The 26,276-nt window shown below is 32.7% G+C and overlaps 5 protein-coding genes across 12 annotated transcripts; 2 read left to right on the top strand and 3 right to left on the bottom strand.

The window, feature by feature from the left end:
- Positions 1-1,241: 1,241 nt before the first annotated feature.
- LOC114415171 (protein SAWADEE HOMEODOMAIN HOMOLOG 2-like) lies at positions 1,242-5,630 on the bottom strand. 2 transcript variants are annotated; one of them, XM_028379746.1, is made up of 10 exons: positions 5,394-5,630; positions 4,946-5,112; positions 4,448-4,533; positions 4,310-4,355; positions 4,061-4,142; positions 3,465-3,528; positions 2,232-2,283; positions 1,981-2,124; positions 1,779-1,898; positions 1,242-1,695 (listed from the first exon to the last, which is right to left on the bottom strand). In XM_028379746.1, exons 3-10 carry the CDS (start codon positions 4,522-4,524, stop codon positions 1,651-1,653), a joined length of 630 nt encoding a protein of 209 aa, XP_028235547.1. In that variant the 5' UTR covers positions 4,525-4,533; positions 4,946-5,112; positions 5,394-5,630; the 3' UTR covers positions 1,242-1,650. The 2 variants fall into 2 exon arrangements, with proteins under 2 accessions (XP_028235547.1, XP_028235546.1); XM_028379745.1 differs by lacking the exon at positions 4,946-5,112.
- A 1,586-nt stretch (positions 5,631-7,216) lies between these two features.
- LOC114415170 (casein kinase 1-like protein HD16) lies at positions 7,217-13,182 on the bottom strand. Of its 5 annotated transcripts, none has more exons than XR_003667323.1 (18): positions 12,470-13,182; positions 12,214-12,345; positions 12,039-12,112; positions 11,876-11,945; positions 11,729-11,787; positions 11,561-11,632; positions 11,031-11,125; positions 10,854-10,920; positions 10,643-10,772; positions 10,347-10,565; positions 10,108-10,250; positions 9,854-10,028; positions 9,606-9,696; positions 9,295-9,452; positions 9,013-9,201; positions 8,740-8,930; positions 7,704-7,984; positions 7,217-7,625 (listed from the first exon to the last, which is right to left on the bottom strand). XR_003667323.1 is itself a non-coding variant. In XM_028379743.1 (16 exons), the coding sequence occupies exons 1-16, from the start codon at positions 12,554-12,556 to the stop codon at positions 8,871-8,873; spliced, it is 1,821 nt and encodes a 606-aa protein (XP_028235544.1). In that variant the 5' UTR covers positions 12,557-13,182; the 3' UTR covers positions 8,533-8,870. The 5 variants fall into 5 exon arrangements, 1 of the variants encoding a protein (XP_028235544.1); XR_003667324.1 differs by having other exon boundaries at positions 7,217-7,554; XR_003667322.1 differs by having other exon boundaries at positions 7,217-7,984.
- A 4,930-nt stretch (positions 13,183-18,112) lies between these two features.
- Positions 18,113-19,045, bottom strand: LOC114415168. Its single transcript, XM_028379742.1, has one exon. It carries the CDS (start codon positions 18,899-18,901, stop codon positions 18,299-18,301), a length of 603 nt encoding a protein of 200 aa, XP_028235543.1. The 5' UTR covers positions 18,902-19,045; the 3' UTR covers positions 18,113-18,298.
- A 3,403-nt stretch (positions 19,046-22,448) lies between these two features.
- On the top strand, positions 22,449-24,046 carry LOC114415167 (lachrymatory-factor synthase-like). 3 transcript variants are annotated; one of them, XM_028379739.1, is made up of 2 exons: positions 22,449-22,564; positions 23,253-24,046. In XM_028379739.1, the coding sequence occupies exon 2, from the start codon at positions 23,290-23,292 to the stop codon at positions 23,776-23,778; it is 489 nt and encodes a 162-aa protein (XP_028235540.1). In that variant the 5' UTR covers positions 22,449-22,564; positions 23,253-23,289; the 3' UTR covers positions 23,779-24,046. The 3 variants fall into 3 exon arrangements, with proteins under 3 accessions (XP_028235540.1, XP_028235542.1, XP_028235541.1); XM_028379741.1 differs by having other exon boundaries at positions 22,482-22,564; positions 23,270-24,046; XM_028379740.1 differs by having other exon boundaries at positions 22,482-22,564; positions 23,156-24,046.
- Positions 24,047-25,341: 1,295 nt separating this feature from the next.
- On the top strand, positions 25,342-26,129 carry LOC114415166 (lachrymatory-factor synthase-like). The gene has a single exon (XM_028379738.1). The coding sequence runs from the start codon at positions 25,424-25,426 to the stop codon at positions 25,985-25,987; it is 564 nt and encodes a 187-aa protein (XP_028235539.1). The 5' UTR covers positions 25,342-25,423; the 3' UTR covers positions 25,988-26,129.
- The last annotated feature ends 147 nt before the right edge of the window (positions 26,130-26,276 follow it).

The raw sequence follows: 26,276 nt of genomic DNA, 5'->3' as shown, positions 1-26,276 counted from the left end.
TTTTTTAAGAGCACTTATTTAAACATGTACGACATTAAGTATTTAACTAATTTGGATCCAAATTTTAGCATATTATAATGTGTTCAGATTCAGATAAGTTACAATCACATTAACATCACATGTTTTATTCCACGTTAAGAAATTAATCGAATAAAAAAATTGATTTTAAATTAAAGTAACTTTAAATTTATTTTTTTTCATTTGATAAAAAAATTTATATTGTTTTATTGTTAACTTTAAAATAAAACATTTTGACATAAATTATATTATTTCAAAATTTATTCAATAAAAAAAATTGCATAATAAATTGGATACGGCAGTAAAAAAAATAAAAATTAGATACTTAATTAATTTTATCACTTTTCCTAAAAGTGTAAGAAGTTATCAATTTAATCTTTAAAAGTAATAAAATAATAAAAAATTCTTGAAAGTATAATCTGTCACTCACATTTGTCTAAAACTCAAAAATTTGTAACTTAAGTGATAATATTGATATACTTTTAGAGTCTAAAATAACAATAAATAATTAAATTTAAAGATTAAAGTGATAACATAGGCTTTTAGTGATTTTTTTTGTAATTTTCCTACTTTAACTAAATTAAAAACACTTCACTTCTAAAAACAAACTTGATCAGTTATCATAACAAATTCTATTCAGACTCAACTTTATCAACATCTTCCCAGATAAACTATTGCACGTTACGTTTAGCAAACTCAGGTTCCAATGTTCACTTCCTTTCATACTGAAGCAAAAAATATTGCTTTTAAACGAAAAAAAAAACATGTACTTTATGCCTTTATTTATAGAATTGTAAAATTTGTAACAATACTTGTCATTAAATAAATATTTTGAAAATAGTATATTAAAGAATTACGATCTGCCTGCTCCGCGCGGGGCACGCATATCATGTTCCTTCCAAACACCTTAAATAAAAAAATTGTTAAGCACATGTTTGTTTTCCACTATTTTTTATTGTGCAAGATGTTCTTCAGAATAGGTAACACTAACCACGATAAAAATTGAAAATCGATTGACAGATTCACCTCCCCGCTGTATTCTATAGAGTTGCATCACTTCTTATTTATTTAAACTGAGACTATAAATTAGAGGAAAATACAAGTATAATAATTATTGCAGGTATTAAATCAACTTTACTAAAATCATACTTCAATTTCTTCCTATGATACATAAGAATATAAAAATTCTTTTGCTACATACATTATCAAAGTACGCATATGGATGCACTAAACCGTAATTCAACTCTTATTTACCCGCCATAGAACCATACAACTTTAATCTTTTCCTTATATCATTCAATTCCGAAAACATACATTTTCAACAATGAGGTCTTTACCCCCGAGTGTATTAACAATTCCATAGCTGAAGCTGACTCCTTTTTACCGTATACTTCCCTTACCGACTTACAATTATAACCATTTCCAAAAGTTTCATAATTCAACTTCTACAGCACTCCCAACCAAAACTTAAGTGGACATGGAAAGGGCTTTACATGTTTCAACTATGAGATTTGCATGATCGAGCACGATACCCAATGTCAATGCTAGTTGCTTCCTACTGCACACGGGTCGTTTGCTGACTGTTTGAAAGCTCACCTTGAATGTCAAAGAGAATTGAGATCCCAAATACACCTAAGATCTTGGTCTGCGGCAAAGTCTCCTCAAGCGAACTCTTTCCTGGAAAGGGTAAACACAACATTAAAAGCTTGTAAATTACGCATGAAATGGTTGACACAACCAAATGCAGAATTAATATGCACCTCACTGTTGTCATGATCATAATGAATTAAGAGGAGACATCTGCAACCTCTAATATCATGCATCCTCTTTTGGATCTCTACAATGTGAGCGTCATAGTAAATTGCTTGATCTCTCCTCTCCTAAAATCCAATTGAAATTGTTAAGTTAAATACTGTGATGTCCTGTAGCAACACTTCTGTGAGGAAATTCAGCCTAATTCACCTGGAAGCACAGGACTGGGTCTCCAATTTTCAGGTTGGAACACTCTGTGCTTTCCAAAGGAATAGAGCGTTGACGTACTGAAGTTTTGATATTGATCCACTCATCTTCCTCAGCTCCAAATCCAACAAATCTGACTTGGACTTCCTTTAACAAAAGGCAAGAGTGTCTCAGATGGCAAAATCCTGTACCCTCTTTATAGGGGAAAATCAATCTATCACTAAGCTATGAATATCAGGATTGTTAAAACTTACAGCTTCCCCTGTGCTAAGAAATCTGTGAGCTAGAAATGCCTCAACATCATACCTGCAATTACATAATATTTGAGGATTACATTGATCAGAACAGTAATGTTGAATATAATATGTCTCTACATATGTAATTAGAACATAGTGTAAATTGTACAAAATTTAAGGATAGCAGATCGGTAAAATTTATGAAAATCAGTCATTATTCTTTCAAGAATAGAAAGAGCAAGAGCAGGAAAAATGCAGTTCAAACCAAAAGGCAAAAATAAACTACCCAGAATATTTTAGCAGCAGGGAACAAAGAATAGAGATTGAGCGCCATGATTAATGAATTAAGTAGCCCCCAAATGTTAACCATTATAGTATTAAGGTATAGATGGCCTGAACTCTTAAATATCTTTTTTCCTAAAAGCAATAAAAAAGCAGTTAGCTTAGTTTTTTCAAGACAAATTAAATTGATTAAAGACAGGACTGTCCAGGTGCAAGAACCAACAGCACCATTGTTTGTATGTGTGTGTGTGTGTGTGTGTGTGTGAAAGAGCACCATTTAAATAATCCATCTGCATCAATCCACAAGGAAACAGAAAACATTGTCTCTTTATTAAAGAGAGGAAAATCAATCATATTAGGAGAACACAAAAATTGTTTAACAATGAGAAAAGAAAAAAGAAAAATAATGGGATTTTATAGATACAAGAGCCTCCTAATTTTTTAGAATATCTATTACAGGAACTCCTGGCAAGTCCCATCTTCAGATTCAGAATACCATAGAAAGGAACAAATGCACAAAGCACAATTTTACAGTACTATAGATGTGAATTGTGAACAAGTTTAGCCACTTCTGAACACAATTCATGCCATAATATGCCTTTCCTTGTTAATAATAATTAATTAATAATAAAATAGCCAGAAGTGACATTGGTGCACCCATATTTAAATTGCTTTTCCCATTCCAATATCAATGGGATGTGAGTCTGATCTAGCATGAACCAGAGCTAGAGGTGTAATCCATAATCTAAGACTTCAAGCAACCTTGCTATCAACATGGAATGCATGTCAATATGGATAAACAAAATCGTTTCATAATATTGGAACAGTGTACATGAGAATGTTTTCTTTTCATGCTTTGGAAAGGTATTTATGAAAACCTTTCAGTGACATTAAAATTTAAAATACTTCATAAGCACTGATAATTACTAAGAGAATTTACACTAACTGCAATACTCTGTATGTGCTTACCATGCTCCATCTTTTGATGATCTTGCTTCAAATTCCAACTCTGATGGGTCTTGCATAGTTTCTCCTGCAAAGCAATCAGTTCAGGCACAATCTCACAAGATAAAATCATTTGATTAGGAATTTACTCAAATATATCTATAAATACAAGTGTAGCAGCTAAACAAAAAATAAAAGGAAAATTGAAAGTGAGAAAGAGCCCATGGAGGGTTATGTTATAGCACTTTCGTATTCCCTTCATTGCTGCCAAGTCACTTCCTCACCTTCAGCATCATATTTTCTTCTACCAAACATGCTCCTAATAACATGAAGCAGTTTAACATAAAAGCCATAACTTAAAATAGGCAATCTACCATAACTTAGGCAGCAACAATAGACACTGCAATTATATAAAATAATCCGTTGTTAAACATTTGAATGTTTGAAGACAGCATAGAACCCAGGCACATCAAACATAAAATAGGCAACCTACCATAACTCAAGCAGCAATGATAGATGTCAAAATTATAGTAAATAATCTAATGTTGACCATTTGAATGCTTGAAGACAGCATAAGTAGTGACTATACCAATAACCTTAAGGCACACAAAAAGTCTCACCTTCCTTACATTTAGGAACCATCAACTCACTGCTAGGGACTTGTGGTGAGTCTTGGAGCCTAGTCTGAAACCAACTTTCAATCTAAATTTCCCCCAGAATAAAAGAATATATTAAAAACTACTTTAAAATAACGCACAAAGACAAACAAACTCTCCAATATCGGAAAAAAGAAAGCAACAGTATTTGAAGGATCGTGTACACAAAATTAAGAAAATAAAATACATGAGTTAGTAAGAAAGAAGATTAACCTCTGTCCATTTTATGATAGGCTTCCCAGCACGACCAGAGGAATAGCTGCAGAAACATAACATTCCAACACTCCTCAGTGACAATGCTTCATATATTACTAGAAAATAAACCAACAACCTTTGAAAAGCAAAACTCACTTGAAACTTCGAGCCAGTTTTTGGTAAAATTCCCTGCCCAATGATCCCCCTGTAGGTTCCCTTAACAATTTCTCCATTTTCTCAATCTGTTTTCAAGAGCAAGGCAAGTTCAAATCATTAACAGGACACGCTAAGGCACACCCTCTATATTTTATAACCAAGGTTTTAAAAACCAGTCCACAGCTTAATAAATCACCTATTTCATCCCTAAAAAGTGTTAGATGCTATCAACTTAGTCCCTGAAATTAAGGAATTTCTTTTTATAAAAAAAAGAAGTCCCTAGAACTACAATCTATCAATCACATTAGTTCAACTGCTACATGAAACATGTGAGTATGTGACTTTAGTGATAATATTAACATAGGAACTACATGACAATAAGTGGTTAAGTTTAGGGACTTAGATAATGAGAATTTCAGGGATTTATTTGGCATTTCCTTGGTTTAGGAATGCATATGATAGCTCATAACACTTTCAGGGACCAAAAAAGTGATTTACCCGTTATGGGGATGTCTATGACTGTAACGCAACTGCAATTATGGCCACCTCAGTGGCATTTGTCCGCAATTTCCAGCAATATCAAGGAATGCGATGAATCAGCGACCATACCCGCAATTTAAAACCTTATCCATAACCTTCGCAAAATACCAGTGACTACTCACTACCTTCATACAAACACCATGACCAACAATGAACAATCAAAGTTGGAATCATCGAAGTAACATCAAATACTAAAGACATTACAAGAAACATTGTTGAACAAGACAAACGTTATTAACCTCACAAACTTATAATTGTAGCCAAAGGCTTCTAATTCCAAACACAAAAAAGAACATATCCCGCTCGTATAGCCGATAACGATGATGCTAGAGGAACGGCATAAAAAAAGTTGAAGAATGAAAATTGGAAACCCAAACCGGTGGCATAAAAAATGTAATTAAAATACCTCGGCATTTGTAAATCCAGAAAAGACCGCTCGATTCCTAGGACGCAAGCGGTCCATGAACTTAAAGTTCGTAGCTTTCGTTCAAAAATCTAATTTCTTTGCATTGAATTTGAATTTCTCCTCTACGAACCTCAAGTGCAGTGAAAACCCTAGCAACTCTTTTTCTTTTTCTTTTTCTTTTTCTTTTTTTCTTTTTTGGGGAGAGGGAGAGAAAGGGGAGGGGCGGTGTCAGGGTGTTTCCTACTTTTTCTAAATAAATATTAATTAATTAACGATATCTATATGTAAGTATTAAAATGGTTAAAAAAACATCTAAATATTAAAAAAAAACTCATTTACTCAGTCGAGCGAATTACTTTCGTAATTACGTAAATAACTAATAATTTACGATTATAAATTAACTATCATTTAAGTTATTTAATTTGGATAAATGATCATTTTAACTTATGAAAGAACCGAAATTTGATTTAATTTAAATATGTAAAAAATATGATAATTTCATTTTATTATTAAGTTTTGTAAATTTATTGTTGTTAAGTTGTAATATTCATAAATCATTTTTATATTAAATTATTTTTAAGATTAAATTGACATATTTAAATTATAAAATTCAGAAACTTATTTTTATTAAATTATATGGCATGACTTAATTATCATATTTTTTATATATTTAATAATTAAATCAAAATTTTCATTTTTTCAGGACTAAATTATTACTGACTTATATATTTAAGAATTAAAATAATTTTTTACCCAAATTAAATATTAAAATTTTATATTTTTTCCCATTCAAAACGGAGTTATATGATTAGATCATAATTTAAATATCTCCCAGTGAAACACCTTTAACTTTTAGATCGATTTATTGTATTTTTTTTCATATAAAAATTTATTGAAAAATCAACCAAAAATTACAAGTTACCATAAACATAATTTGGAAATTTGTTTTTGACTTTTATAAACAAATCATAGGTGTTATTTATCCCCAAAAGAACCTACAGGTATTAGCACATTAAACAAAATTAAATTAAATGGTCATTTTACCTTTTCTTTTTAATTAGGTGGAAGATGCTTCTTAAATTCTTGACACAAGCAAAGTCAATATTCAACAGGAATATGGCTATTAGCTGGCTCGTTCTTTTTAAAGGTGATGAATTACCAACTCTATTTTTCGCTGAAACCATGAAATCATCTATTACAATTTACAAGCTTCAACTTTGCAAAAATTGAAACTATACTATAAAAAAACAAAACACACTATTACTCAATTAAAAATAATCATTAAAATTATAACTAACTTTAATTGATTATACACGATTTATATCATTATCATAGTCTTAACTATTGGTTTTTTAACGGTTGCACACAATTTATCCTCCAAGTTACAATGCTTCACTTCAAAAGCAATAAAATAATAGAGAACAGGCGATAGATAACTCAAAAAAACATAAAATGACAGACCAAATAAAAAGCGTAAAAGATACCTATGCCTAATCCATAGACTTGTTGACACAAACATCGCGTATAATTAATATATTGTCAATAAATTAAGGATTTCCTTTCCCACAGGACTCCCATCAAATATATTCCATAAGTCACCATCGTAACCCAAGGCAAGGATGCTGACTCGGTTTAGTGGGTATCATTGCATCACCCCGAATAACTCCCCTTATAAACTATCTGTTATAAATCAAGGACTAGCTCTTAAGCATGCTATTTATGTTGCCGACCCACAACAATGATTCGAAATCTAGATTTCCAAACATACAAAAAAATATAGTAATAAAACTTGAAAATGCTTCATTCTGCTTTGTAGTCACTTATTACGTGTCTTAAAAATAATATTGCATTTTGGAAAAGAAAAAAGAGAGTAGATCTCCAATAATTATAGTAATTTGAGATTCAAAATACGGCAATTTTGACAAATTAATAGAACATAAAATGAATCCATCCCCCCTACATTTGCCAAGAAAATTCCAAATATGTGAAAAAAGGAGAATCACTTGGGCAAATAGTTCCAAAAATACCATTTCCTTGAACAGCTTCTGATTTCCATGACGTATGGGTTGCTCCAGCAACATAATAATTGCCAGGACCAACCAAACTAAGCAAGTTGCCACAGCCACAGAAGTTAAATGTACCATCCCAACAACCTGAGTTTCTATTGAGAGCAAGAAAATTGTGAGGTAACAGCCAATGCAATCATGCATGTTTCATCCATATATAGTATATCTACATTAAATTGAATGAAAATTTCAGCTGGCTGCTCAAGATAAGAAGTTGAATAATAATAGCTGCAGAATTAAATACCTGCTTTATATGTCCAAGTAACTCCCGGGAATTACACATATCACTAATGAAGAGGTAACTATTTATCTCCCAAGAATGGCTTCCATGACAGCCAAATTCTCAAAAGAATCAAACGTGCACCTTGCAATGTTAGGAGTTAGAACAGGAATAAAATACAATGAGCACCCAGTCATGTAGAATGACTGACCAGGAGAACCCCATCATGTAGACATCAAAAACAGGAAGTAAAAAGTCATTAGAATAATAGGGACGTACATTTCAAACTTCAAAGTCATCATTACCTACACAAATAAATGGGAAATATTTGCAACTTCTAGTAAATGGGCTGATGCTTACATAGCTCTCATTGAAAAACAATCAAATAGATTGAAAATGTAGAAACCACAGCCTTATGAATTGAAACGGTCATGGTAAAGTATTCAAAAACATCATGCTGACAGTGCAAAAACAATCTTCAAGAGCAAAACAAAAAAGGGTGAGCATAATTTTTGAAAAAAAATGAAACTAAAGCATACTCATCCTTCATTTCAGTTAGCACAATCCCATTTAAATTTCATGAGATGTGTCCACTAATCAAACAGGGTTGGGAGTAAATTATCAGAAAAGGAAAGCAGCAGCAATAATAATAAGCAATAACAATGATTAAACAATTACAAACAGCTGCCAGAATATACAACTTTCTGTTGGTCAAATTCAGACATCAAGAAGCCCAGAAATAGCTTTAAGTCAAAAGTGACAAGGATAAAGAGGGCCAAGTACAAGGGTGCACAGCTTAAATTGTCCAGTTCCCACTGGAAAATATTAGTTTCATATTTGCAAAATGCCATGAATAAATAAAAGCATAACCTGTGCACATGCCTTCAACATAGTAATTACTGTTCAGATATGTACAAACTTTACATCAAAAGAAAGACTCTTCCCAATTGACACAATCTAATTTTACTCATAACTCAAGTATTTTTGACAAAGTTGAAATACAGTGCACAGGTTTTGCATCATGATATGTGATAGTGACCATAAAGAAAGTTTAGCATACATTAATGCTGAACTGCATTGTTCAGAAAATTGTCAGAGAGGATCTTCGGTTCCCAACTAGAAGATGTAAGAGTAAGCAGGATTGTGCCAGTGGTCAAAATGATGTCAGCCAGAAATCTCAATTTCAGCAGTTTATGACACTGTTCTCCCATAACAAATAGATGCAATATAGAGGTTCTTTGCCCATTTTTCCTGCAGGAAAAAAAAAATCAAATGTTAACATGTGTGATCATGGAATGGAAATGAATAAAGGAAAATCAGATGCACTATTTACCTTGACATGAGTACTAGGAAAAGCAGATGTGCGGAGTGTCTCCTGAGTTTCATCAGCTGGTTTTCTTCTTGGGACACTAAGAACAAAAGCAGCTTGATCCCATGTTGCAGCAGTTGAGGTGATGCGATAACCATTATCCCACCTTCGATGAATACCTTCACTGGGATACAAGAAATCAAGTTCCACAACCTGGCATTAAGTTTGGAGAGAATACATAAATCAGATGGGATTTTTCAGTGCCACAAGGATATTTAATCACAATTAATTTTTTAAATACAAGACCTGATCTGAAAAACCAGCCCCACGAGACATAACAATTGCCCATCTAGAGCCGGAAGTGGCCATAGCAGTGACATAAAATCCTTCTCTCCATTTTTTGTTGATCCACTTAAATGGAAATGAATCACTGACTTTATAGGATTGCTGCAAGTACTGGGTACCTAAAAGGATCAATCCAAATACAAGTAAGAAGACAGTTTAAACATAACCAGTCAAAATATGCAAAAGCAAAACATGTGATCATCTAAACTCAAGCCAATTATCGCCATCCCAAAGACACAATACATGAAGAATAAATACTTCAGGGGATTAACCTTTAGACATTACAACCAATGAGGATCCATTATTAGCCCCGGCTATGGCACTTATGTAATAATTCTTCTCCCACTGTTCCATAATCCATTCCTATTAAAAAGAAACATGAGTTTGTTAGACTACATTAAGTTCAAAACAAAATTAGTAAAATACTATACAGATAAAATGATAATAGTTACAAACATGATACTATGATATCACCAACATCACACGCATAATGCCACAGCTAAAACATAAACTAGCCAACCTTGTGAAGGAAGAAGGGAGAGAGTTCATAAACTTGTGCTGTGAAACCAGTGCCAGCATCCATAATGAGTGCCCAAAGATTAGAACAAGAAGCCACACTGCTGATAAATAAACCATCTTCATTTCCTTTATCAATGTGTTGGGCCAGCCGCACATCAGCAACATTATAATGATACCTACACCAAAAGATAATACCTTTAGGCTCTGACATTTTTAAAATCACTTGCAAAAACTTATTTAATATCAGAAGAAAACCTTTGCTTCATTGGCCGACGAGCGTTGTAAACACTAATCCATTGTGTAGCAGGCATTCCCATTCGAACCTTCTTATTTGGTTGTTCATCATCATCTTCTTCTATGGTCAATCGCCCCCTCTTATGTCCAACCTGACATATAAGCTACAGAATAATAGCCCAAACAAGGGCAACAACAGTCAGACTTTCAATATGTAAGCAATAAAAAGCAAATTCTAAAGTAATATTAGCATTAAGTACCTTCTGAGCACCATCAGTGTTTATTGGCCTGATGTCTGGATTTGGGCCCACAATTCCATCGAAAAGGGATATATATTTTGCATAATTTGGTTCTTCATCAAACTTCAAATTCACTACATATTCCACAAATTGCCGAAATGGTTGGGGACAAAAGCAACACAAAGTTTCTGGAGACGTGGCCATCTTTTTCTTGCAGACAAGAAACCCTTTATTTTCTCCCTGTAACAAAAAGTTTCATAAGAGTCATATTTTCATTTACAATTAGTACTAAAATGACTATTTGAAACAATAATAACCTGATATCCTTGCCAAGGTAGCCGACCACGAAGAAGAAAGACAAGAGTGTAAGCAAGAGATTCCAAGTCATCTCTCCTGCTACCTGTTCGACCAAGATGAGCATGCACACTAGCATAACGAACTGTGCCCCTGTGGCAAGAATACAGTTTACAAAATCATTCAAAACCTGGACGTTGACTACAGTTTATAGATATTTAGCAAATAATTTACCTAAAAACATCTGGACGTTGATCATAGTCAACATGAAGGCCAGTAGAACTATCACGCCACCGAGTTGCTGGATAGATAAATTGAGAGTGCGATGAGTAGGCAGATTATAAGAAATTAGGCATATGTTCATTTGACAATGGACATATCAAAGCTTAAAGGGTAATGTAGTGTACTTACCTAATCCAAGATCAACCAGAAACAACTTCTTTTCATCAGGAGTTCCAGGGGGTCCCAGCAAAAAGTTCTCAGGTTTTACATCACCGTGCACATATCTGTAATAATGACAGCAGAATGATGAAATATTCTTGCAACATAATGTGATCAATAAACCACAATCCATGTAGCTGATGATGATACCATGCTAACTTACATTGGTGCGAAATGATAAAGCATTTAAAAGCAATAGTTACTACTCAAGCATTTATTAATTAAAAATATGTATGTGTGTGTCTATATATATATATATATATATATGACACCATTCTAACTTGTCATGGTATGATAAAGCAATAACTGATATGTATTACAAATTACAATTGAGAAATGTGACAAAATTAAGCACGTGTATAACAAACTCTATAATTAGTTACAGTCTCCACTGTTAATTTTCTAATCAACGGTTAGGAAGCATTCAGAACTAACAAATCTGTCAAAGAAAATAAAATCCAGAAATAAATCATAAACATAATCAAGAAAATGAGCATCACCCTCTAGAATGCATCTTCTCTAATATGGAGATAGCCTCAATTGCAATACATGCAACCATTTCAGTAGACATCCTGAAACCCAAAAGGAAAAAGAGTCGCTATTCAATATTCTCTATAACATTAAGAAAAATAAGATGCATTACATTTCAACATTTCAGAGATACTCACATGTGAGGATTGTTGTTATTCCAAACGTCCCACAGACTAGGGCCAAGCATATCCATGACCTGTATGCAACACCTCATTACCAAAACATGCAGAGACAACCACAAGCCTCTGTTCCGTTCATCTATTAAAAAATTCGTGAGCACATACCATAATATAGTAGTCACCATGCCGTCCCTTGTAATGAACTCGCGGAACACCATGACTACCGCCTAATGCACTACAAGATATAATCATGGCATAGTTAGCACTTAGTATCCATAATAAAGTAAAACCCCAGCAGAGCAACGCGAAGAAAAAATAGTGAACTCACTTGTAAACCTGCCACTCATATGGAGGTCCATAATTGCACCCCTTGCTGCTTCTATGCTCAAATTTTAAGGCTACCTACAATCAATAGAGCAATACGTCAATAACGACAAATCCAATATGCATAAATCATACACTCTTTAACCAAATAAATATCAACACACTAACCAACACCATACCTCAACAGCACCAGAACCAGTTCGTTCACTAGAATTCACAGCTCCTAACCGCCGACCAACATAAACCTGCCCAAATCCTCCCTTCCCAAGTTTTCTCTCAACTCTGTACAACGGGGAACCACCAACTTGAACCTGTTGTAAAGAAAACAAACAATAGATAAATTTCCCAACACATCACAAAAAGTCATTTCACATAATCAAATAGAGAGAGAAAATGCAACAATGAGAAAGTCGCGAAATGTGAAACAGAATGCACCTTCTCTGGAATGGGAGGTGTGGTGCCTTCGTCTTCAGCTCCAGGAGCCTTATCGCCACTGCGGCCTCCACTATCAAACTCATCCATACCTTTTGCTTCCAAAACCCTACCCGAAACCTTCTTCTTATTAATATTCTCCTTCACTCCTTGATCGTCTTTCACCTTCCTCGCTCTCGTTCCACGAACGTTGTCGGCGTTGGCGTTCACGATTTCGTCGGCGGCGATGGCAAACGCGTTGTTCTGCCTGCGGATCCTCCCGGTCGGAGCGGCGGCGGCTGGCTCCCTCCGACGGGTTCCGGCGGCCGGCGGCGAGGTTGCCTAAGTGATCGGATTGGCGTTTGCGTTGTCTACAAGGCCGTTTCTGCGTGGCCAGGAACGCAGCTCAGGCATCGTAAGGGTGGCACGGGCCCATGAAGAAGAGGGAGACACATGAAGGTTCCAGAATCATCGATGAGTGCAGATTATGGAGTTTGAATAAACAATAAAAACAACAGAAATTGGAAGAAAAAAAATAGTTCGGCGATGGATAAATAACGAGGCCGATAGGATCGACCCAGAATTAGGGTTTGATGAGAGGGAATTTCAGAGATCTGTGGAGGGAAACGAAAAAAGAGAGCGATTCTTTGTAGTTCTAGATTTCTAGTACAGACACGGAGAAAGATAGACGGAGATTAGAATGTGTGTGTATGTGAGAGAGAGAGAGACCGCTTTGTTATTTCATATTTCCTAATTTTTAAAAAATTAGCATTTTATACGCATTGCATTAGAATTTATTTATTAATTTAGGAAAGCACTAGATTGGTTACAATTTATTATTTATAATAATAATTTTTTATTATAATAATAATAATAATAATAACAGATAAAGAATAAAGAATATTAATGTTTAATATTTTTTATTCTTTATTTGTTGTTATTATTAGTATTATTATTGTTTTCATTGTTATTATTATTATATATAAAAATTATTTTTTTAATTGGTAAATTTCAATTATTAGTTTTTATTGTCATTATATTATTTAAATGTGAATAACAAGGAATATCTATTTGATTAGAAAATGGGAAATTTTGGGACTTTATAAGTGGAATTTTGTGTTAAAGTGAGAAGCATAGAAGATTCAGAGAAGATGTGTTGCATAAAATGGTGGATGACTCAAGCAAAATATTATTACTATGACTTGTTTTTTGCTTCTCAATCATTTTGTTCCAAGTAATATGTTTGGAGGTGATCATTAAGAAATTCTATATGTATAATTATTTAGTTTCCTTTTAATTGGATGCACTTTTTAGCCTAAACTATAAAAATAAGCTTCACTCAACATTTGATTGATCTTGATCTAATTAATTTTCAACTTGCTAGTAGTACTTTAATGTACAAGGATCATGTGTGTGTTTCTTAATATGATTTTGTATGATATATACAATATACTATTAACTATATTCACATTGTATACAACATTCTAGGTGAAGACAATTCATTAATTTAATTAGAAATAATGGATAATTTGTTTATTTGTAAATGGTCACAAACTTGCAATTAGAAATAATAAAAATCTACATATGGTGATGTCTATAAACATGATTGAACATTTTCAAGCTTGGTACATTGCATATCTGATTTATTTCTTCTTGGTTGGCGTGGTATTTTTTTATTTTCTTGATTTTTTAGGTTTAAGGACCTAAATAATTTTCTTCTCTTCTTACATTTGTTGGTGTAACATTCAACAAGCATGGGTTACAACCCGTGACATTTCTATTTTATTACCAATAAGAAAAGTGATTTATAAAAGGGTCTGAAAAAAATGATTGGCTTCATATTTGTAAAATGATTAAGTCATAAAGCTTGTCATTCTTGATCTCAAGTAATTAGTGATATGTAAGTGTTGATGAATTGATAAATACACCAATGTGTCCCAAGTAATAAAGTTAAAACAAAAGTCCAAGTGTTGAATTCACATGGACTTTGTTTATACTTAGGTAAATGAATATTTTATTAATAAAAGAAGTTAAGGAAAATTGACTTGAAAAAGTTATGAGAAAATAGTAATTTAAATTGGTAGAAAATTAAATCAAACAAGAGAGAAAACTATTAAATTAATTAATTAAAAACAAAAAAGATGAAAAAATCTAATACTATTATAGAACGAAATTCAGAAGATGAGAATGTTAAGAACATAATTAGCCTATTAGAGTTACTCTTTGATGTAATGTTAATGATTTTTCTTTATTTTATAATTATTTCAATTTACATGTGCATCTACTAGTATACTCTAACTTCGGTCCCCTGCATGAAAGAGCCTGATTTATATATTTTCTCTCCCAAATCCTTTTGCAGCGCTAAAATATTAAATTACATTAAAAATAAATATATATAACAGACTAAACAAATATCAACCTATCCCTAGTGATAACTTTATTTAGATATTGTTTATCAGTTTTATTAGAAAATAACGTTTTCAAATGGTACCCCTAAAACATACCATGCAAATGGGTGATCAAGTCACAAGCAATAATATTAAATACAAGAAAAGATAATACAAATGTAATACTCATAAATAGATAGGAAGAGAAATTACATCAAGAGTAGTTGGTTGTCAAGTTTTCAACAAAGGAGGTTTAACCTCTCATTATCATAAAGACTTTACAATTGCAAGATGAGAATATTTAGTAAAAGGAAAAAAGATAAGATAGGGAATGAAGGGACGAAATGACTCTCAATGATTGTTTCTCCTTCTTCTAGTCTTTGCCTTCCATAAGAAATTGTATTTTTTTTGGAATTATTGTGTGTCTTTTCATTCTTCTTTTTTCTGCTTTTATAGGTGCAAATTAGCAAGTTTATTGCACTAAGTCTGCCTTTATTTTCCTAAATTAGTCTGTTTTCCTTAATTAGTCATGTTTCTTAATTATTCTGTGTTCCTTAATTAGACATGTTTTTCTTAATTATTTCTACATTCCTGAATTATTCTACTTTTTTGGACTTTATTTTACTCACAAAGCATCATAAATTCATCACTTTTAATATTCTCTACACAAAAACTTAAATGGTGTTAATTTAATAATCATTTGCTCAAAAAGGAAAAATTAAGTGAGAAAAATTACAAATTCCTATATAAATTAATCCTAAAATATACTCACAATTAACAATTATCACTAAGTATGTCTTGTTTGTCCTTATTTTGTTGTCTTTTTGTGCTTAAATCAACTCCTCTTGTTGGTATATTATTGTTGTGCTACTAATCATACTATATTCCTGCAAAAGTAACTTGGTGCCCATTTAGCAAACTAAATAAAGGATATGTCTTGGAAGAAGTTCATTGAATTTTTATTTTCTCTTTAAAGTTATAGACACTTAAATTTTAAATGGTTGTACATTAAAAAATTTGTCATTATTTCTCACTCTGTTTCATAACTACAGGGGAATGTTTTGTATGCAAAAGTGCATACCACTGTTGTTGTGAAGATCCAATTCAAGTAAACATGTTAGGTGACTTGATTCGTCTTACTGAAATAATACAAAGAAATGCTTATTACTACCCTTGTTGGTTCTAAATTCAGAATGAAGGTATATGGCCTATTGAAAGAGGGGGGGGGGGGACTATAATGATTTCTACTAATTGAAAGAGCTAATTGGAAAACAAGAAGCAAATTTGTTGAACAATCCATTATTTATACTAATATATATCATTTCTCTATGTATGAATACTTTTTTTCTTTCTACAAGTATAGTTGGATAAATTTATCTAAATAGGACCTAAGTCTTATTTTATGAAGTAACCAAATGAGTGAAAAAGAAGTTGCTTTAGTCCCTTAAAGATAAATCTTGTGTGTAATTTACTTATGATATTTCTAGCTTTGCTACTTTTGATTTGGGGGTTTATTATAAAACTTCATTTATACTAAATATTTTGATCCAATGGCTAGTGAAATAGTGAATATGAAAATCGTATATTATGATCATATTTATAGGTTGGTCTAATTAAGTTAGACCATATTTGTGGCAACTGGTTTGATATTGAAAATAAAAAAAAATTGTTGAGTTTAGGTTGAACTGTGAATTAATAGTTATTAGAACAATAATTAGCTCTTGCTATCAGATCAAAATAGCAAAAAACAACATCAATTGATCTAAAATTGATATCATTTTTACTTTTTTTGTCTATTTGCTACTATACCACATCGATTTTGGAAAAAATCAATGTTGTATAATGGATTTCAACATCGATTTTTATAATCGATGTTAAAAATGACACTTTTAATGACAATCATTTCAGCATTGGTTCAAAATCGATGTTGAATGTCCAAAAAAATTAATATTAAATGTCAATTTTGTAGTAGCTTAGTGGTTATACATAATGAACCACATGTATTCAAATTATAAAAGTTGAGCTTAATTTACTCCCACATTGAATAGTTTAACACAAACTATATATATGCTTAGTAGTTCTATATAATCCAAGCTCTAATCCTACTTCAAATAGCTTTGCAAGTAGCTTGGCTTAGTGATTCTATATAAACTTATATAGTTTTTCAAAGCATCTTAGGCTTAATGATTCAATATAATCTCTTAGTGGTACTATATAATGAACTTTTTACAACTATTGGGAGTATAAAAGTCAAATCGAAGTCCCATGTAAAATAGCTTTTGGCAAGTAGCTATATATGCTTAGTCCCCCATCAAATAGTTTAGCAAGTAGCTATGCTGAGTGGTTCTATAGAGTGAAATCGTGTAGCTATTTGGATTATAAAAGTTGATTATAGTCCCACATTGATAACAGTTTAACAAGTAATTATGCTTAGTGGTTTTATAAAAGCTGAGCTTTAGTCTCACATTGAATAGCATAGCTAGCTATTCTATATGAAGAACCATTATGGTTCTATATAATGTTCTCTTTGTGTTTGTTCAAAGCATCAAATAGCGTTATTAATCCCACATCGAATAGCTTAACAACAACCTTTTGCATTTGTTCAAAGCATGCTACGCTTGAAGTTTGTAGACTTCGTAGGTTGTTGTATGAGTTGAAACAAGCCTCTAGATGGTGGTTTGCCAAATTAAGTTGGCTAGTTATGGATTTGCACAATCCTGCTTTAATCATCACTCTTTACTCTACAACGCAAAAATGTGCAAGTTCATATGTTGATTTTTGAGGATGATAAGATTTTTGGGAACAACAATATTGCTACCATCAAAGCCTTTAAAATATAATATAATTACGTGTTTTTATATGAAAGGCCTTGAAGTGAAGAAACTTTATCGTGATAATTAGACTGCTCTCCACATTTTTTTTATGATTAGATTGCTCTCCACATTGATGCTAATGCTGTTCTCTCTTACAGACTCTTAGTTCATCAAATCAAACACATTGAAGTGGTCTGCCACTTTGTACATGGTACAAAGAACAGTTACTGCATGCTATGTGGTAAGAATTTCATCACAAATTCTTCCAAAAAGATTAGATTTCGGACAATGATACAAAACGGTCAGAGATTTTAAACATTCGAGCCTTTAGTCTTTAGATTTCGAACACGCATCTCGTGTTATTATTGGGGAGGAGACAGACACGTTAATCGTTATGCTTGTCCACACTAATTAATTACTTCTGAGAGAAACACACCAATGCATAGAATTTTTTTCACAAGACGTGATGCAACCCAATAACACTTCTTAATTAACGGAAATAAAAGTTAATTAAAGAAGCAAACGTAAAGAAGCTAGCCACGCTTTAATTTGTTCGTAACATACTAAGAACATCCATTGCAGTAATTAACGGTAACATACATAGAAGACTAATTATAGTTAAATAATTTTTTTCACCACACATATTTTACACGTCAGCAATAGTGATCCAACCATTTCTGCAACCTCAAATCTCTGTAAAACCTCGCTATGAACTCCTCCGCCGCCTCGTCCACGTGAAAATCCTTCTCCGCGCGGTCGACGTTGAACATGGAAGCCGCGGAGCCCGTGATCTTCACGCGCCTGTGTATAGTGCCGTCGGCGCCGCCGTCTCCACCACGGCACATCCTCACCGCGCGGTGCGCTGGCGAGCGGCGAACGGCGGGGGAGGCCTGTGAGAGATTCCTCCGACCGGCATGCGAAGAAAGGCGCGGTGGACTCCCGCTGCAGCTGAACTGGTACTCCAGCGGCGACACGAAGGCCACGTGCGCGTCGCGTGGGCGACACGTCAGCGCCTGGTGGTGGCGAGCCACGACGTCGTTGAGCGCCTTCCCTATGTTCTTCCCACGCTTCATCACGTCCTGCATATCATGAACCACCACCTTGCTCTTCGAAACGCCGTTTTGTATGAAGAAGCCTATGAAACGCACCGTTTTGAAGACCTTTTCCGCCACGAGCGGTGGCCGGTTCGGGTCCATGCACGTTATGTCTGCCACATGCTGTGGCAGAGGGAAGTGCATGTCTGCTCTCGGTTTCATGTCTTCTAACTGGTAAAGTGTACGAGAAACTTGAGTGAGTACGTGGTCCAATATAGAGAGACAAAGTGATGGAAATGGTGAAGGAGGGGCTGCTTTGTGGGGGAGAGAGACCAATTTATAGGAATGAAAAAAAGGCTAGGATAAGGGCAGAGATCAAACCAACTTGTTTGCTTTGACGTTGCTGTTACGGATACTGAACCCTAATCATTACAGTTTTATTGTGCATATCCTTTTTTCCCACCCTTTCTTCTCTTGTTATTGGATGTTCTTATGCAATTATTGTGTTATTATTATAACTCCTTCACTATATTCTCCCTTTTCCTTTTCCTTTTTTCACACTTTTTTTTTTTCATCCATCAAAGTTTACGGTTTATTCTAATTTATTTAATTGTCGTTGATATAATTTTTTTTTATATATATAATGATAATCAAATACCAACTCTTTTATTAAATAAATCGTTTTTTACATCTAAATATAACAAAATTCTATACTACTTTATCAATTCTTTGAGTTTTTGTGCACACTTTTATTTTGTTAATTATTAACTTTTATACAATTAAATAAGAACAAGTCTCTTGCAGCTCAGAGAATTCGAGCACCAAATATGAGAAAGCCTCATGGTTAGATGCGAATTGATTATAAGTGGAACAGCCCAAAGTCCCTAAACTGGTGGCGACTTTGTGACCTTTTTTGAGTGACCATTGTCTGTGTTGTGGACCCATTGGCGTGTGTTGATACGCACCTTTAGTGTAGTAGGATATATATATATATAGTAGAATACTTAAGTGAGATTTTTCTTTTTTGTATTTTATTATAATAGTGGATATATTAATATAAACTGTGGAAAAGCAATAGACTGACTGACGGATTACGCACTTGATTTGAATTAGGAATGTGGAGGGGTCTCCAAATGACAACTTTTGGTTAGGCGTAAGTTTTCCTTTAGCCTTACATTATCCATATTTAATTTCCAACTTACATGTAAAGCCTATATATATTACAGACTTTGTTTATTTTATTTCCTCATATGGCCTACCGTCATGATGATAGTATCAATTATCAGGAGTCCTATAGAACTTTTCTTTAGTCGGTGATCGATCGAATTGTGTATTATATAGGTATCTGACAATTCAATTATTTAAGCTAAAAATCCTTTATTTGTTCTTATCGAAAGTAGTCTTATATAAAGTTTTGTTGAGATATTCCACAACTTTGTACTTAATGTTGTATTTTAATATTTCGAATTATCTTTTCTTTCTTTCAGCGATGATCGAGGATGTTCAATATGCTGTTTGTGTATAGGAAATTTCTGGGTCACCCCTTTCAAACAGCACACCAATATCCTATGAACTTAAGGCTAGAATAAATGAAGTATCCGTACCCGCGTGAATTTTTGTTGTCGTACATATGTAATATTTTAAACGATTTTAGCAAATGAAATGTATTAATAAGTTAGCACGAGTATTATAAAATGGTCCAAATTTATATTATTTTTCATTTTAAAAAAATTGTACAATGATTAGAAGATAATTTTTTTATCCAAATGATAACAGAAAAATGTAATAATATAGTTGTTGTGATGTAAAAAAAAAATATAATGATTATAAAAATATATTATATGATTAATAGTAAACCTATCATGCATATAAGAGTGGGGGTGTGTAGGGTTGCTATAATTAATAGAGTATGGGGTGGCGGGGGTTGTTTTCAATTCTATTTCCAGACCACGTACGTATAGAGTTTGGGTGTGTAGGGTTGCTATAATTCCCATCCGTTCCAAAAGTGGCAGAGAAATGCAAGGCTTAAATACCAAAAACTACGGAGGCAGATAACCAGATTAACAATGATGCCATGTCATTTTCAGTTGATCGTGATCATCATTTCTTTCAGCTGATTCTTTCAGTCATCAATTTCATGGTTCCAATTTTTGCCCTCCCACATGCAACACTACTTAATTATCTCAAGCCCCAGCTAGCTTGGCATTTTCAGTTAGCTGTGATAATTCATGATTTCATTCTGCTGATTCGATCTTTCAATTGGTCGAGATCATGATTTCATCCAGCAGCTATGATTCTTTCAGTCATCAATTGCCAAGTTCCAATTTTTACGCTCCACACTTGCAACTACATGTGCAACTTCTTATTATGAGAATCTCATGGAATTATGTACGATGTACAGATATTTAGGAGATTAAATATATGTTTAACAAATTAATTATCTTCAGGTCATATCAAATTGATTCTAGACATATAAGATTAGGAGGATTTTTTACACTAATTCGAAGAATTTGTGGTTCTACGTGAGTCAAATAACAAGTAAATTTTGCAATGCAAGACAAACAAGCTTGATTGTCACTCAAGAATTTTTAATTATTATCAATTAGGAACGTTAGAAAAAGGGGTTGAGGTTTTCAAGAGTGAAAATAAATTGCAATCAATAAATTATTCTATTCAATAAAATGACCAATTTATCAGTTAAGTTATCTAATTAGAATTATCATTTATTTCTAAATATATCTTATAACTTATTAAAAAATAATATATACATATATATAACAACTTCCAATTCTTAATTCAATTATTGTTTGACTTCAAAATTAACCGAATCAAATCAATTTAAAGAGGATTTCTATTGAATTAAGCACCCGATATTTGATTAATTTGGGTCAAACATATGGAGATTATTAACTTGGTGGTGAAGGAAAAAGGAAGAAGAAAATAGATTCAATATTTATCACTAACAAAACTATCAACTAATATTTATCAATAAAAAAAAATAATCAAGCATCTTCTAAGTTTTCAAACTAATTTTTAAATTGACTATTTATCAAACCAATGATTAAGCATTACATACTATCCTATTAATTCCAATTAGAATATGTCAAATCAAGCGTTTAACAGATTCATCAATAATGAAAATTCATGATAATGCACCAACCTAAAAATAATTCATAATCAATATTCAAGAGGAGAAAATAGAGATTAATATGGAAAGAAAGTAAACCAAGATTGAAAAATAATTTAAAGTCAAAGCTGACGATCCATAAAAAAAAAAACACCTTAAACTAGTTAATTTAGACTTCTATGAAGGCTTCATGCGAAACCCTTAAAGGGAAGAGAAGACTGAAATCAGAAAGATGAAAAAAAAAATCTCTGGCGGGAAAACCCCCAAATAGCAGCTATGATCCTAAAAAGAGATGTATTTATAAAGTTTTTCTAGGATTACCTAAAGCATATGTGCCCAAAATATATATAGGCTCACTAGATGTTAATTAACCTAGTTACATAGATCATGTCTTACTATACTTTTCTGTTTGAGATATTTTTAGAGTCGTTAGAAAGCTTGACGAAAAATCTACAACTCATGTTCATATCTCAAAAACCAAATTTGGCCTCAATTTTAATAAAAATTAACTCTAGATGAGGTCATTTAATTATGATAAAAACTCAAGTCCCATATCTTTTCTTTCTTTCTCCCTGCCTCTCTCTCCCTTTTCAAGTCCCACATTGTACAATACAATCTCATACAAACTGTGGTACCCTATATAAGGAGAAGACCACCAACCCATGGACACCAAGCATGAGAGAAATCTAAAACCACAAACTTAGTGGTGAAGCGTGCTTCGTGCATTTTGCCCACTACGTATATATTGTCATCTTGAGGTAAGTTTATTTATTGTATTTCTCTATCTTTTCATTAGGTTTATTACTTTTTTTTATTATTGTTGCTATTTTAATCTTTTATAATACAAGTTACTTTATGTTTTCTTTGAATTAAAATATAAATAAAAGTTTATATTATATACGTTAACTTTTTGTTTGGGGTGCTCCAAACTGAATTTGGAGAGTAAACTTAGTTTTATAATATATTTATTATCCTCAAAAGTAAGTTTGTAAGTTAAAATTTTGCTTCAAAACTTATTGCATGTTTGGATTAAAAAGTTTGTAATTTTAAGTTTGATTAAACTTAATTTTACAAAAATAACTGAGTCTTACTTTTAAGACTAAATTTCAATTAGCAAACGTACTTTTAAAGGATAACTAAATACGTCAAAAATTGAATTTACTCTTCAAAACGTTTAGCACCAAAAAGTATTTTTTGAATGACTACCACAACCCTCAATTTTGTAGAAAAGACACTTGCAGCAAGGTTTTTTGTGGATTATTTATGAATAATTATCATAATGTTTTTTATTTTTTAATTTTGTTTCTAACAAATGGATTCTGTATCATTTTAATTTTTGTGGTTGCAAGAGTTTGCGCACTTCCCCATTAACTCTCGTGATGATGCATAGAATACTTGCTTGGCTATATATATGCACATAAAGTTCGTTCAATAACTACTATATAGTTCCTCTATGCATGTAGCTACACTATCATAGAGAATCATGGAAGAGGAATCTAAGTCAAAGTGGGAAGGTAAAGCCATGGTTGAGGTAGTAGGCACAGGCGCAGAAGTAGCATGGGCTGTGTTAGAGGATTTCTGCAACATACACAAGTGGATCTCCTTAGACACATGCTACCAAGTAGATGGGATTCTAGGGCAACCTGGCCTAATCCGTTACTGTGCTTCCACCGTTGAAGAAGGTGTTGGTGCTGAGAAGACAACAACAATCAAGTGGGCCAAAGAGAAGATACTCGCGATTGATCCTGTCCAACGTTGTTTGACCTATGAAGTTGTTGAAAACAACATGGGATTTAAGTCCTATGTGGCCACTCTCAAAGTGCTGCCAATTGAAGGAGATGGGTGCAAGATAGAGTGGGGGTTTGTCAGTGATCCAGTTGAAGGGTGGAGTTGTCAAGGTTTGAAGTCATATGTTGAGTCTACTCTCCAGTCCATGGCCAAGAAGATTGAGTTTGCGTATAGCACACATTAGTTAAAGTGAAAACTAGGGTTTGGGATCTGGCCTGAGAATAAATCTGGTGGTGCTAAGGTTGTTTACAACTAATTAAACATAATAAGAGGGTGTGTCACGTGTGTTGTTTCCAACTCCTATTATCACTTTTGGTATTTGTTTGCCCAATTCATTCGAAACAAATACTTGCCATTTAATGTGTGTCCTAAAAAAAACTTATGCACTAGACCTATAATTTATGCTATTTATAAATGAGAATATTCTCAAATCGAAATTTTTTAAGTATCAATCTTTGAAATAATTTCACACATAAATTTATTGTACTTGCAAATTGCAATTGGCAACGCTAGGATGTTTCCTTTTTTTGTTTGTGTCAGTCTGATCCGTTTGCATCAGAGTTTTAAAACTCTCGACTTGGTAATTGATCTGGCAAGTGTATCGGGTTAATGTATCATATATTGGTTGGAGTATTGAGTTACTAGTTAATTTGTCTATATACATCTTAATAATATTAGCGTTGGAACCCGTGTAATATGTTTTTTTAACATAAAAGAATTGGAGAAAAAGAATATTTAAATTTTTAAAAACAAAAATAAAATAAACTATAAACTGTCCGGCCGTTGATATAATTTTTATATGTCTAATGGGTCCATCTTGTAAGTGAATTTGATTTAACAAGTTATTTAGATATAAAAATAAATATATAGGCTGCACATCACATGTGCATTTTTAATACTATGGGTCCAATTCCTATTTGAATTGAATCATGTATAATTATGATGGATATTCTTATAGTTTCCAATCGGTGCACTAACCGGATGCTGTTCATCTATTTCTTTTTGAAAAATTAATTATAATTAAATATACTTCGGCTTTTTTTCATTTAATTTCTATTCTATTTTTCTTTTTCTTTTTTTATCTATCACTAACCAATTTATCACAACAATTTTTATTTTTTATAATTTAAATATATTTTTAATCTTTTAAATTTAAAATATTTTATAAATTAAAATTATTCTTTAAAAAATATATTTTGGACTCTATCCAAATTCCCTTTGCCTAAAGGTCCTAAACACCGTCAATAAATCCTTTAAAACGAGAGTGTTTGATAAAATTAAAATAAATTATTATGCAAATGACTTATATTTCATTAGTGAATAAACAAAAAAACATATTTATATGTTCTTCTATAGCAATCGTATCATATTACATATTATTTATTTATAAACTTAAATACATTTTTAATCTTTATAATTTAATATTTTTTTAATTTATTTTTTGTTTTTTTAATTGTTGTTTTATTTTTAATTTTTTAAAATATATTTGTTTTTTTTTTCTCATAATACTTTAAACAATATTTTTATTATTATTCAAAGTATTATCTAAAATACCTTAAAAATAAAAATAAAAAATTACATAATTTATAAGAAATAAAAAATATATATATAACAACGAAAAATAAAATTATAAGAAGTAAAAATGTATTTACTATTTCTTTTTATCTCTCCATTTTCTACGAATCTATCCATAATAACAGGCAAGTTATCTTATTTAAACAAATGGCATCTCTTGTGATTTTAATTTAATGTGTGGTTGCAAGGGTGTGCGCACTTCCCCCATTAAGTCCCGTGAATGTGACGCATAGAATATTTGCTTGCTTTATTATATGTATGTACCTCAAGTAAAGCTCTGTGCAATTCCAATAATTATTATACAGTTCCTCACTATGGCAGAGGAATCTAAGCCTAAATGGGAAGGTAAATCCGTGACTGAGCTACCAGGCACGGATGCAGAACAAGTATGGACTGCGTTAGAGGATTTCTGCAACCTACACAAGTGGTGGCCCATAGAAACATGTTACCAACTAGAGGGTGTACCAGGTCAACCTGGTCTAATCCGCTACTGTGCTTCCACCGTTGAAGAAGCTGTTGTTGGTGCTCAGAAGACAACAACAACCATCAAGTGGACCAAAGAGAAGCTACTCGCGATCGATCCCGTCCAACGTTGTTTGTCCTATGAAATTGTGGAAAACAACATGGGATTTAAGTCCTATGTGGCAACACTCAAAGTGCTGCCAATGAATGGAGATGGGTGCAAGATAGATTGGGGGTTTGTCTGTGATCCTGTTGAAGGGTGGAGTTTCCAAGACTTGAAGTTATACCTTGAGTCTTCTCTTCAGTCCATGGCCAAGAAGATTCAGCTTGCATGTAGTAGCACTAGCACACACTAGGTAGAGTGAAAATTGAGATTTGGGATTTCATATGAGAATAAATCTTGCTTTTATCTTATTTCTATTTCCTGATTGTGTTATAGATGTTTTAGTTTTTCATCCCATTGAGTCCAATCAGTGCTGATCCATTAGTTCTTCTTCATTTTCCTCTGTGTGATTCGGCTAATTGTTTCATGTTGCTTTGTTTATTATTTTGGTCACTGCTTAGGCCGATCTGTCCTAGCACTGAAATTATTTGTGGATGCGCTTCCGAAAATTTCAAATAATTAAAAAAAGAATAACGTGATGA

The sequence above is a fragment of the Glycine soja genome, chromosome 6, assembly GCF_004193775.1.
Source record: "Glycine soja cultivar W05 chromosome 6, ASM419377v2, whole genome shotgun sequence".
NCBI classification, from domain to species: Eukaryota; Viridiplantae; Streptophyta; class Magnoliopsida; order Fabales; family Fabaceae; genus Glycine; species Glycine soja.
Note: the sequence above shows the minus strand (reverse complement) of the source record. Positions and strands in the feature narration are given on the sequence as shown.